General features: G+C 36.3%; 1 protein-coding gene across 2 annotated transcripts in view; it reads right to left on the bottom strand.

The window, feature by feature from the left end:
• The window catches only part of LOC124865431 (CUB and sushi domain-containing protein 3-like), a 359,430-nt gene that overhangs the window by 54,615 nt on the left and 289,794 nt on the right, over positions 1-15,021 (bottom strand). For both annotated transcript variants that reach the window (XM_047360499.1, XM_047360500.1), the window contains exons 57-58: positions 9,918-10,100; positions 5,795-5,971 (exon numbers count right to left, since the gene is read on the bottom strand). In XM_047360499.1, the coding sequence (XP_047216455.1) occupies positions 5,795-5,971; positions 9,918-10,100 (360 nt within the window). The remainder of the gene's footprint in view (positions 1-5,794; positions 5,972-9,917; positions 10,101-15,021) is intronic.

The raw sequence follows: 15,021 nt of genomic DNA on the forward strand, positions 1-15,021 counted from the left end.
TTGATCATAACGCGCCGTCTGTGCTTATGTATTTTAACCCTTTTATTAACGGTATTTTTAAAGGTTTGTGTTTGAATCTGGTGCTAAGCTAGCAGCTTCTTTGTTAGCTTAACTGCTAACAGCTAAGGACATGTGCTTGCTGCTAAATAATATTTACCCAGAAAGGTTTAGCTTTCAATCCAGTAAATAATGTGTCCCTAACATCATTTTACTAAATTTGATAACTAAGTAAACACCATTAAGCCCCATTTCTCCAGAAAGATTTGGCTCTTTCCAAAATATTCCCTTAAATATTTCTTCAAATATTATCTTAATAAATAAAGACAGCTAATGAGACACCATTGAGAAATGGTCATCCAGAAGGTTGGTTTTATTCAGCAGATCATTAATTAAAACATTATTTTATTAAAATATTTTATCTGATCTTGCATTGTGAATGGTATGCCAATTATTGCCTAAATTGGTTCCAAGACAAATTTAACTTCATTTCCAGATTCTTCAAGATAATCCTTGGTTCTCAAACATAAACATTGCATGGTAATGTTGCATCACTCTTTTGGTCATGATTTTCAATCATCTTTAATCAACTTGTTTATATTGTACATAGCCTATTAGTCTTCCCTATTCTTTAATTCTGCTTGGTAGTTTAGTTGAATTGTTTTAGCATAGTAAAGAGTTTGTTGATTGAAATATGTTTGACTTTGTTGACTTATTTTTGTTAATAATTTCTTGTATTTTAAGAAATTGTGTGAATTCATTCAATGTGTGTGCAGAGTTTTGCTGTTCAATAATGTCAGAGCTTGGCTCACCCTTTTCAATTTTGTCCTAATACCACCGCCTTACTAGGCTGGTATTCACAGGACAACCCTTAACAGACTGAAATATTATTTGATAAAATATTAAAGTATTAATATTAAATATTAAATAATATTCTCAGATTCATAATCCCAACACTGTATAGCTATTTGTTGAGTGTCTTTTGTTTCTTTGGACCAATCCAACACTGCATCCTTAACAAAAGGTACTTGAACCCAGCATCCTGTGTTATGTGTCAAAAGAATAAATGGCTGTGCAATTATTTAATGCTGAATAAGCAGTCGTTTATAATATGCGTCCAGTGCACACAGAAACTAACCTGTCAGCCATATCTGATTTTTCCTTTGACAGTACAGGCAGTGTGGGTAGTAAACAACTTTTTGCGTCTCCCACAAAATACATGAGCATATTTCTACACCCACACAGGGCAGAATCTGTTCATGTAGAAAGTTATAGTGACTTGTTTTTCCGATACAACAGCTTTATAGAATGTGTTTTCAGTATCAAAGGGAAGGATTGCTCTCTAATTTCCAGCCTGAGCTGGTGAAATTTATAAAGGAACATGAAACCGTTGATTTATGCCTTACAATTAAACGACAAATTTGGGAGTTAAACTCTGTTAACAGATGACCAAGTATTTCATCTGTAAATTACAATCATTACATAAATGACAGAAAGTCATTGTTTACCTGTATGATCAATGGCCTCATAGACCTCGGTCACGGGAACACTTCTAAGAATGAGAAACTTTGTTATATATTTTTTAAGTGAAGCAATTTCAAAGCTATCAGGATGTACCCTGAGAAGTCAAGGTTATAAGAAAGTTTCTTAAATGTTCATGAAGCCTTCAATTTCTATTACAGCAGACTTTTAGAAGAAAAGGCTGGAGAGGTTGTTAATTGTAGACTATTGAGTGAATTTTCACCATTTTTGATTCTCATGTAAGCTTCAATGAGCTAAAGTACTACTGTGAGTATAAACCTTGAAAAACAAGGGATACATTCAATGTCATTATTCTAAACACAGATGCCCTACAATAATTGTTTCGAAAATGTCCAAATTCCTAAAGAAGTTCATACAGAGCCTCATTGTTTATAAATAGTAACACTGGACATAGTCATCTGTGCTGTTTCTGTTATTCAGCTTTGTTGTGTTTGCTTGGATTGGGTTTACAGGCCTGCCAGCAGCAGTTGGAGACTTGAACCAGATACAACCAGATTTTTATTGAAAAGGGCTAAACTAAATTCTTGTTTGGTATTCAAGTGCGAAGTGCCAAACTAAAAGTGGTAAAAAAAAGGAGCTACTGGTATAGTACATTGCTTTTAAATATTTACTTTTCACATTTAAATCATCCAGTTGTGGTCTATATAAAATGGAACTGCAATGCTTTGGTCTGAATTCCTTGTTATTGTAGCTCCACAGGACCCTATTTTACTCCTGTTCTGAGGTGCATTTGAGAGCAACTCATTTTGGTGCGGTGTGCAAATGAAGTGCAAATGAGGCACTTCACACCCCGCCCAATATTCCCTACTACATTTTTCTGTGCGAAAGAAAACTGAACAGACTGAAAAATATGACCCAAACAGAATATAAAGATATCAAAGCAGCACCTGGAAAGACTAAATTGAACTTTTCTGCACTCCTAGACTCCAAGTACACAACAAAATTTATTTAAGGGCTAAATAAGTGGATTTTGCATTATATGTCCTATTTACGGTATTCAGTAGATCATCGTTTATTCTTGGCCTGTTCACTTCCATTCTGGTCTACACATTAAGTGAAACATTTATCTCAAAACATTGGAACGAAATAACAGCTGGTATGGGTAAATGACTAACTATCATTAAATATCAGATACATCCCTCTCATAAGGAGGTGAATAATACAAAAGACAGGAAAACAACCCACTATTTGTGTAAATGTTTAGATGTTTCTTGAAATTTGCAGAATATAAATCATAAAATCAGTACAATGTAGATAGGTTACATGCAATGTTGCCTTGTTTTAATCCAGGAACATTTTACATAGAGAATACAAGTGTGCACCCAACAATATGGATACATTTTCTTTAAACAAAAATTGTTAAAGAGGTAAGAAGGTTAGGAAATGAGAGACAATTTTTACAAATACCTTTCAAACTGCCTGCCTTGAAATACTATTTTCCTGTTTATATATTGTTCAATTTCTGTATCTTTAGCTATGCTATGTGTTTTAGGCACACTACTGATGCTGTATCCCTATGATTTTGTTTATTCTACCAGTGCATTAAAACTCCATTAGAGAATATGATTTGTCATATTTAGTAATTTTTACACATGCATTAGATTTAGTTATCTAGGATGTATCAACTGCATTCTACAGGATGAGGCCATTTTGGAAATTAGTCTTGAACCCAGTGACTTCTACATCAATACATTTAGATATTATCTGAGTTTTTCACAGCTGTCCGTACCATTAAGGACGAAATAACATGAAACTGATTGTGGACATAAATCAATTTATTCATAGGAGACTGTGAAAGAAAAACAAACTTCAACAAAAAAATATATTTTTTGTTTATTACATGACATGTTTTTTTTAGCTTTCCTCACTCACTTTTACTAATTCCCCAACATGTTCTATAATTTATACTTAAGTAAAAGCTATGCAAAAAAAAAACAACCTTTTGTTTTCCCCTTGAAAATCTTTTGTGATTTTGAACTGCTAACCGAAATGATCGATTTTCCATGAACCATGAAAATGAGTGCCTCCCTAATGAAGCCACACTGAACCAATCCCAGCATCTTAAGCGTTGATGTCCCTGAACTGACCAGTAAACTTTAATGTGAGGCAATAGTTAAAAGGGGAATAAGTTTGGTGATGAGCATGATTTCAAGTCAAGAGGCTGGAAAGCTCCCCTGAATTCAAGGATGTTTGATCATTATTATTCAATCCAATTTTCAAACTTACTCTCCTTTGCCTTATTCCCTGTGCATATCCCTCCAGAGACCCATTTTACTCCAAAATTGAAAATTATGCCCATACCATTTATCTTTTTTGTGATACAATAATAGCCTAAAGGAAGAGGGGAAAAAAGAATATGGTGATTTTCAGAGAGAGGGACAATGTAATTCTCTCTGAGAGGTTCTGGTACAAATTAAATATAGACAGGCAGAGGTTTTAATTACTCAAAGAATCGTTTGCTAAGATCAAGACCATAAAAATGCCAGCTTTGATACTTTGATGACAGAAAATATTCAGAGATTTAGGTTTTTTAATTTTTTTGTTCATTTTAGCACGACACTTAATTCCCCAGAATGCCTCACTTTAGAACAAATCTGCTGACAACAGTTTTTTTTTTCACATTGACTTTAAGTACTCCACTTCACACAAAGAAAGGAAACTATACATTTCCAGTTTAATATACAAAATAAATAAATAAATTGAAGCTAAGGTCCCAGCCACACTTTTTTAGACATTCTTGAACTGATTTGTTCTCCATTTGCTTTCGAAAAAAATTTTCATCGACACAATGTCTTGAATTCTAAAACACTGTAATATGTATGCTCTGCCAGCAGATGGCAATAATGTACTTATTAACTGTATAAGATTTTAAACGAAAAAATACTGAACATGACAAACGAAGTGCTTTTACAAAAACAGTTGTAGCTTGCGCTTCTTTTATACTTTTTTCCCATTCCTCTTTGTTAACTTCTAAAGGTTACATTTGAAGTTTAATATAAACTGTTTTCCATTAAAGTTCAAATGTAAACAAAATAAGTCAATGCCTGAGAGGAACGATAAACACTGCTACAATTGTTTGTCTTTAGCCTAGCATTGCTTTAGCCATGCTCAGGACCTTTTTAAGTGATTCTGATGAAGTGAATGTTGATATTATCACCACCTGCTAGTGGAGCATAGATATTGATTGGAATCCTACAAACAGGAGATTTTTTAAACATGGTTAAAATGTTCCGGCATAGAGATCTCACAGTAAAAACTTCTAATGTGTGATGGTAGATGCAAAAGAGCAGAAAATCTCAGTTTCTCAGAATTTATGATCTTAAAGCCTACGGTGGCCGACAAGTGCAAATGCGTCGCAGACTGTTAAATGAGCTGCAAACACAGAACGTGCTGCAAACAAAAAAAACAACAGCAAGTTAAAAAACAAATGCAATGGAAAAATTTTGCAATTAGCAAAACAACTGCAAGTTACATAACAAATGCAATGGAAAAATGCTGGAAATAGCAAAAACAACTAAACTGAAATTAAATCACAACACATGAAGATTGCTACAGTAACTATTGTTACTATTACATATAATAGATAAATGCAAACTATTATAAATCAAAGCAGTTCAAATGCTAATACTAGGGACATAAATATGATGCTGTTCTATAATATTGTAAAAGATTACGTGTTTAAAAAGGCACAAATGAAAAAGTACCTATCTCCTGTTCAAGTTTTCCTTACTAAGACTCGGGTTGCAATGGACTTGGTCATCGACTAGTTTGCAGCTTTTCTTAACATGCAGTTGTTTTGCTAATTGCAGCAATTTTCCTTCATATTTGTTTCGTAGCTTAAAGTTGTTTTCCGTGTTTGTGTGTTTGCATCATTTATGTGTTTGCAGCTCGTTTCACCGTTTGCTGTGCATTTGCGTTGGTCGGCCACTGTAAAATCCTTCTCTTTTACCCAGTATGCACCCAAACCACCTATGGAAAAAAATACAAATTTCCTACATATGTTTCCATAGCCTGGATAAAGTCTCCATTGATTCATGTAAATTTCATGTAAAATACTGCTCTGTTCATTGCACTAGTTAAATCTATATAATACTATCTTACCAGTCACTGTACTTTTTTACAGTGATTTCAGATAGAGTATTCAACTCTGTGCATTTCATAATGCAAACACTGACAATGGAGTTGACTTTTAGACAAAGTCTAAAACACAAAGTAACAGTTCAACCCTCATGCCATGCATCTGCACAATACTCACTTGTACAGTTTGGAGCTGTGCCAGACCAAGTGCCATTTGCCAGGCATTGGCGTGTGGGTGATCCAGTCAGGAAAAATCCTTCCATACAGGAATACAGAATGGAGTGGGAGAAAGTTGTGCTGTCCATACGGGAAACGTGGCCATGAGCTGGGGTACCTGGATTTGTGCACTGTATCGCTGCAATACAACAGAGGAAACAGATAATGTGAAGGTCAGAGGTGTAAAATAGTAATGGATTTTCTATATCAATGATTCACAGTCTAGGGGTTGGAAGCCCCCACGGAGGCTACAAGAATACTTCAAGGTGACAAAACTGCCGTACAGTTACTTCTTTCCCCTCTTGCTGTGAGCATACTAAGATTCTTCAATGAAATAAATTCTGTTTTGATATTGACCTTATAAATACTTTTGGTAAAAATCCTTATCTGGTGTTAAAGTACATACTTCATGTTTTATAGCCAGGAAATCCCCAAATCTTGCTTTTCTACACTTTTTAAAATGCACAAGTATTTTTAAATGACAATATTGGTCAGAACCAGCACAGATAATACAACATTTAACTGAACGCTGTCAGAGTTTTAGTTTTTCGAATTATGGCTATTATATTTATCATTTTTGTTTTTTCCTAAGTGGTCATTTGCTATTGTAGTAAATTACAGGAATATTAGTCTCACCAAAGAGCACTTTTAAATTTCTCAATTAGGTGCTGGCTTGTTAGGCCTCCAAGCTACTGATCTCAGACAACATTTGACAACTCCTGACTTCCTCCTCTAAACTGGATTATTCCCCGTAGATCTTCATTTTATGGCTTCAAATTTAAGCTGGAAACATTGGTATCACTAGCTTTATCTTGGGTGGACATTGTGTTTTGTGGATTGATTTAGTGATCAAAACATCATCACTCTTCCCTTCACTTTTTGTCTGCCACACGTTTTCTACCATTTCTCAGTTTCGGACATGGTTTTGTGAGCTAAGCAAAACGAAAGGAAAAATTGAACAGAAATCACAGTTTTTGTGTGCTCTACATTATCTGATGTAGAGCATTTTCTTCATAAAGAAACTGTGAGCCAAACCAGTACCCCCAATCTCTACATCACTACTTTATTTTAAGAGACCAATAAGCAGAGATGGTGCAGTGATGGACAAAACTCATCAGCAATACTAATAAATCCCCATTAAATAAGGTACAGTCTTCATGTTATCAGCTGCTCTCTGTGGTAATGGCGTTTGCTGCTGCTTAGAAACAAAGTGATTAAAGGAGTAATTACATTTTGCAGATACAGCGTGAAGATGCAAAAATTCCTTTAATAACGACTAAGCTAACAACCTAGGTGCACAATCCTCAGGGAGATAAAAGAAAAGGTCACATGCAGAAAAAAAAGCTGAATTGTAACAATTGAGTCGAAAGCTGCATATTCTTTTAGAATCTGCCAACTAAAGGATAGAAAAAAACCTAGTTTGTTTATGTACCCTTTTCCTCCTGCAAATCATGTCTCATTACAAAACTGATCTGCTCTCTCAATCACCTAATTGCCTGGAAAATCTAAAATACTGGTTCTTTGTAGGAGACAGACGTGCTGTGGAGATTTCTCAATTACCTTTAACGCATGTGCACAAACTTATCACTGAGTAAACACATTTCTGAGCTACATACTGTACCTCCCAACACAGAGCTTCAACACATTCATATTACTGTCCTATAAACGCACTCACAAGCCTATAATCATGCATGCAAACACCTTGCATATAATTCTGTGTGCATATACATATAATAAAGCCTGGATTCTTTTCTTAATATTTGAAATTGCATAAAGCAGTCCCTGCTCATTTAAGTTAGTTATTAAGCCGAATATTCACAGTGACCATTTTCCATGCACTGTAAAGGGCTGTGAATAATGGATGGATGGGCTTTAACACAAGACAGGGCCTTAGATCACAGACAGGGAGCAATGAAACTCATTCAGGCTCCAGTGGATTCCTGCTCCCTCCCCCATGAGTTGGAAAGATGGTTAAAACAATCTTTAAATCAGGATTTCAGCTGGGAGATGGAAGGATAAAAAGCCTGGGATGGGGAGATGTGGAATAAAAAAAGGAGGGGGATATATGAGCAAAAGGAAGAGTAAGATACAGGAGGAGAGATGGAAAACTGGAAAGAGTTAGGGAGATTGATTGACAGTAAGATAAAGACATAAAAAGAATTGAAACAGACAGAATAAAGAAGAAAGGAAGACCCAATAAAAAGCAGAAGGAGCTCAGAGAGACCAAACACTGGCCAGTTATATTAAAAATGACTCTGAAACTGTGCCAGGCTAGTGGATAGTAAGTAACGGAAAGGGATGCAGTCAGAAATTTGCCTCAATATCTGGTTGACCCTTGGGGGTAATTTATGCAAGATGTGAAGCTGGGCCTGAGAGTTTATATCTTGAAAACCCACAATGATTAATTTATCACAATCCAAAAAAATGTGGCTTTAGGTGTCTGGAATAAATAACAATTTTGGTTACAGGCTGGAAGACACTCAGACCCCAACAGAGAGATATTTCTCCATTTGGTGAGGTACTGCTTTTGTGATTTCTTTGCAAATCATTGTGTTTTAATGCAGCCAATATGTTGCAGACAATGTCTGTGAGTTTATACTGAATCTGGTACTATTATACATTTTTATAAGCCACAACTGAGAAAATCTTGGTACAATACCAAAACAGTGCTCCCTGTATTCTGTTTAAAAGCACATTTATACATTTTGGTTTTTATTTGTGTTATAAAACAACCTCAATTATCTTTTCTATCTAGTCATTTCCATATTAAGTAAACCTGTTCTCTTCAGCTTATTTTCTTCTTCAAACTGTAACAGCATTTCACTAGTTTGTAATAATGAACAAAACTACTGATATTTTCAGGTAGGAGCTCAGACTCCAAGCTAAGGATAGAAGAAACTAAATCATTCCTTCAAACTGGACAGCTGGTCATTTTCAGTTTTATGGGCATGCAGTTCTTTGCAAAGGGATCTACTCTGTGATTTTATACATTTTGCCATGTTAAAACCACAAACACGGTTACATGGTCTTCCATGGTCTATTTTTTATATATACAATTCTGAAAGGTTTTGTGTGTATTTACATTCAGCCCTTGGTTTTGATTTCCTTACAGCAAACGTATTGCAACTAATTACCTTTAGAAGTTATCTAATTAGAAAACAGAGTTCGCCTATGTAACCCAGGTTAAAAACTGTATTTTCCCACATTAATTAAAAAAAAACAGCAACATGAACACAAGGTGAATAACCAAAAGGTCATATCACACCATCGCCACAGTGAAACATGGTGGTGGTAGTGTCATGCTGTGGAAATTCTTTTCTTGAACAGGGTCAGGTAAGTTGGTCAGAGTTGATGGGATAATAGATGTAAATATTTGTAGCAATTCACGTAAAAAAAAAGAGGCTGCAAAAGAGTTGAGACAAAGGTGAAAGTTCACCTTCCAGCAACAATGTCCCTAAAAATTCAGCCAGAGCTAAATATGGGGTTTTGATCTAAACATTTGTTATATATACTGCTGTGTATGAATTCCCTGCCTGTAATCTGTGGCAGGACCTACAAATTGATGTTCAGAGTTGCTTTCCAACCAATCTGATTTAGCTTGAGCTCTTTTGCAAACAGGAATGGACATAAAATTCAGTTTGCAGATGTATAAAGTTGGTAGGGACATGCCCTAAAAGACTTGTGAAAAGTAGCTCTAGAAAGTATTGACTAGCCACACGTTTAAGATTTCTATGTACAAGAAATGTGGAATATAATGTATCCTTAATGTTCCACTTCATAAACATGTGATACTTTGACCAATATCATACAATCTGAATAAATAAGTTAAATCTGTGGTTGTAATGTGACAAATCATGTAAAACATCAAGAAGTATGAATACGTTTGCAACGCACTGTAGTTTAAAAAAAAAAACAATCATGACAGTCAAAGCCCAGCCTAAAACAACTATGCATCTCAGTGTACATATGGAGGGGTGCTTATCAGTCCTGTCAAAACTGTGTTTGTTACTTCTCTACATGACTCCTCCCCTCTCTCACACCATTTATACAAAACATCCCACAGACATTTTAAACAGTGCCCTTACGCTTGCAGAATGGCTGTTTGCCAGACCACGTCCCATTGGGGAAACAGATCCTTTCTGCTGAGCCGTACAGCGTGTGTCCCACTGCACAGGTGAAGCGCACCTTGCTGCGCACTTTCAAGTTCCCTGCCTCCCTGCTGGCATGGGCAGGTGTGCCAGGGTCCCCACATGTGCCAGAAGAGTCACCTGCAACATGAGATAACCAGACATGGAGCAATGAAAACCAGAGACTGGAGAGTCCATCCACTTCAACTGTGTATGTGTGCACTGATGGATCCTTTTTAAACTGGCATGGCAGCGGTTTACAGCATCGGCTTCCAACCCGTCAAGTACACAGAAAATACATGGAGAGCCTTGGTCTGGACATGTAAACCTTTAAAAACAGCAATAAAACACAAAATGCACCAATGGGCAGGTGTGGAGCTTTCATTTTAGAAGTGCTAAGGTTAAAAGGACCTCTATAAGTGAACCAAATTTCCCATTTGTCACTGTGCCAACAAGCTAGCAAACCAACACTTCTTTTAGCTTTTACACCAGAAGCTTTTATGCCCATAAAAAATACCGTATCCTGAATTATTCCCACTCTCTTTCTCTGTGAAAGAACTTACAGCACTTTCAGAGTCATCACCTTGCAGCATCTGCTACATTTAACTGTATATTCAATCAGATACAGAAGACAATGTGCCTTTTATAAATTCTCTTCATGCCCCCTTTAAGCCTGCCTCTTATGTGTGAGAGAAATAGGACATGCTCACAATCTAAGCCATAGGAAATGAGATAGAAAATAAAGATGACAGGTATGGAATCAGGGCAGTGCTGAAGATTTCATGTTGTAATGAACAGTTGAGTGGTTTGTTTGCCAGGATAGTCTATGGGGTGGGGGTTGTATTCAATGGGGTCACCCTAAGGGGAGGGAACAAAAGCACATTTAGTAGCACATAACACCAGCCAAAAATATTACTGTTCCTGCTTCAATTCTGACAAAAATAAAACAATAAAAAAAAACAGCTGAGCTTCAAAGACAAATGTATCACAGCCAGATATACAATTATAGAAATACATAGATGTTCAACTTTACATTAAAACGAACTCACTTTGTGTGGGACTGGTGCCTTACTGGGCTTAAGACTGTGTTTCTTGAGCCGCAAACAAATCCTGGACCACCCTCCCGCCCCACTCCGAAGGGGATTTTTTTGTTGTTGTCTGTGTACATAGCACCAAATAGCTGTGGTAATACTGGACTTGTTGACAAAGTCTTAAAGCACAAACACAAACCTCGTATCATCTACACACATCCCTCAGCCAGCTCATAAGACTACAAACTGCATTTGTCAGGTCAATGACTCACAGCAGAAGTGAAGTTTGTACGTGCTTTGGGTTGGTGCTGAATGGCTGCATATATTGGTCTGGCTCGGAGAGATTGAACTGTTTGTGCGTCTCCCAGCATGTACTTGCATACATTTGCAGAGATAAGAACATGATAAGCGCCGATATGCATTTATCTTGGTGTGTACAACTGTGCCTGTTAATACTTGCAAGTCTTACTGCAGCTGTTGGTGCCTCATTACTCTCTTTCGAAAAGGCGAGGTGGACTGACTCCACATGCAATGGGACAGCTATAATCACCCTAATTGGGGTGGTGGCCATATTTTGGCTTAAATATCAGGTATTGTCCATTTATCAAGATCCCTTTGTGAGGAAATAATAAGGCCTTAAACTCAGCCATGCAACAGGAGAACAAAAAAGGAACAGCCTGGCAAGCAGTGCAATGCGCCATCTCGCTAATTAACAAGTCAGGACAGATGACTGAATGGGCGAATGCATGAATGGCTGCATGAACGAGAGCTGCTGCTGATGCCAGGTTGGACTTCTGAGTAATTCATTTTTGTTGTTGTTGTTGTTACTACTGAATTATACTTTGCTAATTTTAAAATGTCTAACTTTACACAAAAAGTGCCTTGCTTCAGTACTCATACATTTTGAACTATTTCACATTGTGTCACCTTACAAGCCCAGACTTTAATTTATTATTATTTTTATGTGATAGACCAACAAGAAATGGGCACATAATTGTGAGATTGAAGGAGACTCAGTCTGAAGTGCTTTTCAGCACCTAGCAGGTTGTCTTCCATAAATTTCCAATAGGTTTTGAGTCTGGACTTTGGGTCATGCTGAAACCTGAAAATGCTTTCAACCAAAACATTAAATCGTAGACCTGTCATGTTTGGAGTCATTGTCCTTCTGTTGGTGGTTGAGCCTCCGCCCCCAAGTTTTAGGTCTCTTGCAGCCTCTAACAGGTTTTATTTCAGGACTGTCGCGTATTTAGCTCCGTCTAGGTTCTTGTCAGATCTGACCGGCTTCTCAGTCCATATGAAAGATATTGCTACAGCATGTTGTTCACTATCCAGTGATACTTTTCATCCACACATGCAAGGCAAAATAATAAGTTTAGGTGCCATCAGACCAGGGTCCCCTTTTCAGTTTGCTGTGTCTCCAACATAGCTTCTTATGCATTGCTTTCAACAAGAGCTTTCTACTTGAAACTCTTCTGTACAGGCCAGATTTCTTAGGTGCACTACGTGTCGTGTGGACAGATTCTCTCACCTATGCTCTGCAGCTCCTCTAAGAGATCACCCATGGTCCTCCTGGCTGCTTCTCTGATTAATGCTCTCCTTGCCCAGCTTATTAGTTTACGTGGATGACTATGTTCTGGTAGGTTTTCAGATGTGCCATATATTTTCCATTTTCAGATGATAAGCAAAAGAGTTCTCTGTTAGAAGTTATTACTTGGGATGTTGGTTTATAACCTAATTCTCCTTGAAACCTTCCCCAACTTTATCTCTAGACTGTCTGTGTATTCTTTGATTTTATGATGCTGTTTTGGTCATTATTGCTCTCATTAAAAAAATCTCTAAGGCCTTCACAGATGAGCTGCATTTATGCTAAGTGAATTACAGAATAGATTATTCTTTTTACTAATTAGATTACTCTAATGGCAGCTGGTTGCATGGGATTTAAATTGGGGTATTAATGTAAAGCGGGAGGAATACAAATGCCCACCACACTTTTCAGATTTTTATTTGTAAAAATATAACTAAAAATCATAGATCCTTTTTCTTCCATTTCACAATTATATACTGCGTTGTCTTGGTCTTTAAAATCCCCCTAACAACACTGATGTCAGCATATGTATAGTGACAAAATGTGAAAATATTAAATCATTTAAGTACTTATGTATGAAACAGTCAGTCAGCCATTTTCTACTGCTTATTCCATAGTGGGTCGCGGGGAAGCTGGTGCCTATCTCCAGCAGTCTATGGGCAAGAGGCAGGGTACATCCTGGACAGGTATGTATGAAACAGTGCAATTGTTTTTGGCTAAGTGGTATTTCTTTTTAGTAATTTCTATGCATTATCTAAAGGAAAAAAGATTAAAAATATTTAAAAAAGATAAAAAAAAAAAAGACTGGCACTTAAAATCAAAGATTTTGACATTTTGACAAAACTATTGAATACATAATACACAAGGGGGGGATAAACAGAATAGGTATTCAAAAATGAGAAACAAAATAGAACAAAACATCCACAATACATGCAAAACTTCACTTCCTTTTCTTTGCCTATTTACCAGAATGCTGAAAACTAGGTGCAAAAATGCATACTTGAACCAATTTCATTGTCCAGATGTGTTTAGCACCACAAGTTTTAATCTGGTAAGCAACAGATGAGCTCCAGCTGTGTCACAGATCCAGTTAGTGCTATAACTGTAACAGATGTTTACTGCCAAGTGTGAATCCATTAAGCCTTTTAGTGGCAAGCCGGTGATTTACAGTGGCTTCTTCTCTCCATCATATGCTGCAAAATTCCTACTTAATCACAAGTGCTGATGCAGTATAATCGCTAAAGAAGATGCATTTACATTCAACATTGATTAAATCTTCAGTTTGATATAGAGTACTATGCAATAGTGAAACCCATTATGCAAATTATCCTAAATTACATAATTATTAACTATAAATTCCCTCAGTGCATTTATTCTATAAACAGCTATTACTTATTAGCTGATAGATTCAATACATTCATTTTCTTTTAAAGTAAAGAGTTTATAAATTTATGAACAAGATTAATTTGTTCCATCGAATCTGTTTCATGTTTAGATATTTTAATCCCTAAAGTAAAACCATATGGGTTTACTGCGTTTCCTAAAAGAAATGGCTGCAGAAGGGGCCATGCTGGCATACAGCTCAGAATGACTGACAGATAGAGATAAGATTTAAAATTACTCATCATTATTTTAGCAGAGACTCATTGATCAAAACACCAAGATGTTGATCAAATCTTCTTAATAATGGAAACCCTTCTTTAACTTAAGTAATGGGTGATTAAAAAACAAAAGAATTGCAAGCAGCACTGCTTCATCTTCACTTCTTACCAAAAAAATCATTATAATGCAAAGAAAAGCCAGAACATTAAAACCACCACCAATAATATTAAGGTCTCAAAATACAAGCAAAGCAGTCCCAACATGTTTAATGACAGCGTCTTAAAGGTTTCCTCATGATAATCAACATCAGGGCATAGACCTCACCCAGACTTTCCTCTTCTTTAACAACATAATATTACATCATGTTCAGAAGATATACTTTTTTATCATTTTCCACGCACATTTAAATAAAGGTTAATAGGGATGTAACAATCTGAAATGTTGTATCATGATTATCTTGTACAACTTTAGTACAGTTAATATTTCTATGGCTTTTTATCAGTGTTGAACATTTCCATGTAGTACCATTACATATTAAACTAATGTACTTTAATATTAAAACTAATGTTTTAAATTTGTGGTATTTTATTTACCTTTTGCTTATTATATAGTTGAAATAAAACAGGCTTGACTGCATAGAAAAAGACATAAAATGTGAAATGTTTGCACCAGTGCAGCAAAAATGTTAAAAAACGTTTACAAGCGACAGACTTAGTCAGAGGGCAAGTTGGTTGCACTCTGGAGCCTTGAGCAGCCTTGCAGATTAAAAAGCCTAAACGTTTTGAGGTGGGCCACTATCTCCCATCTGTTCCTAAGATGTATGATTGAACTGAGCCCGGGGAGG

Source organism: Girardinichthys multiradiatus, chromosome 3 (assembly GCF_021462225.1).
Source record: "Girardinichthys multiradiatus isolate DD_20200921_A chromosome 3, DD_fGirMul_XY1, whole genome shotgun sequence".
In the NCBI taxonomy this organism is placed as follows: Eukaryota; Metazoa; Chordata; class Actinopteri; order Cyprinodontiformes; family Goodeidae; genus Girardinichthys; species Girardinichthys multiradiatus.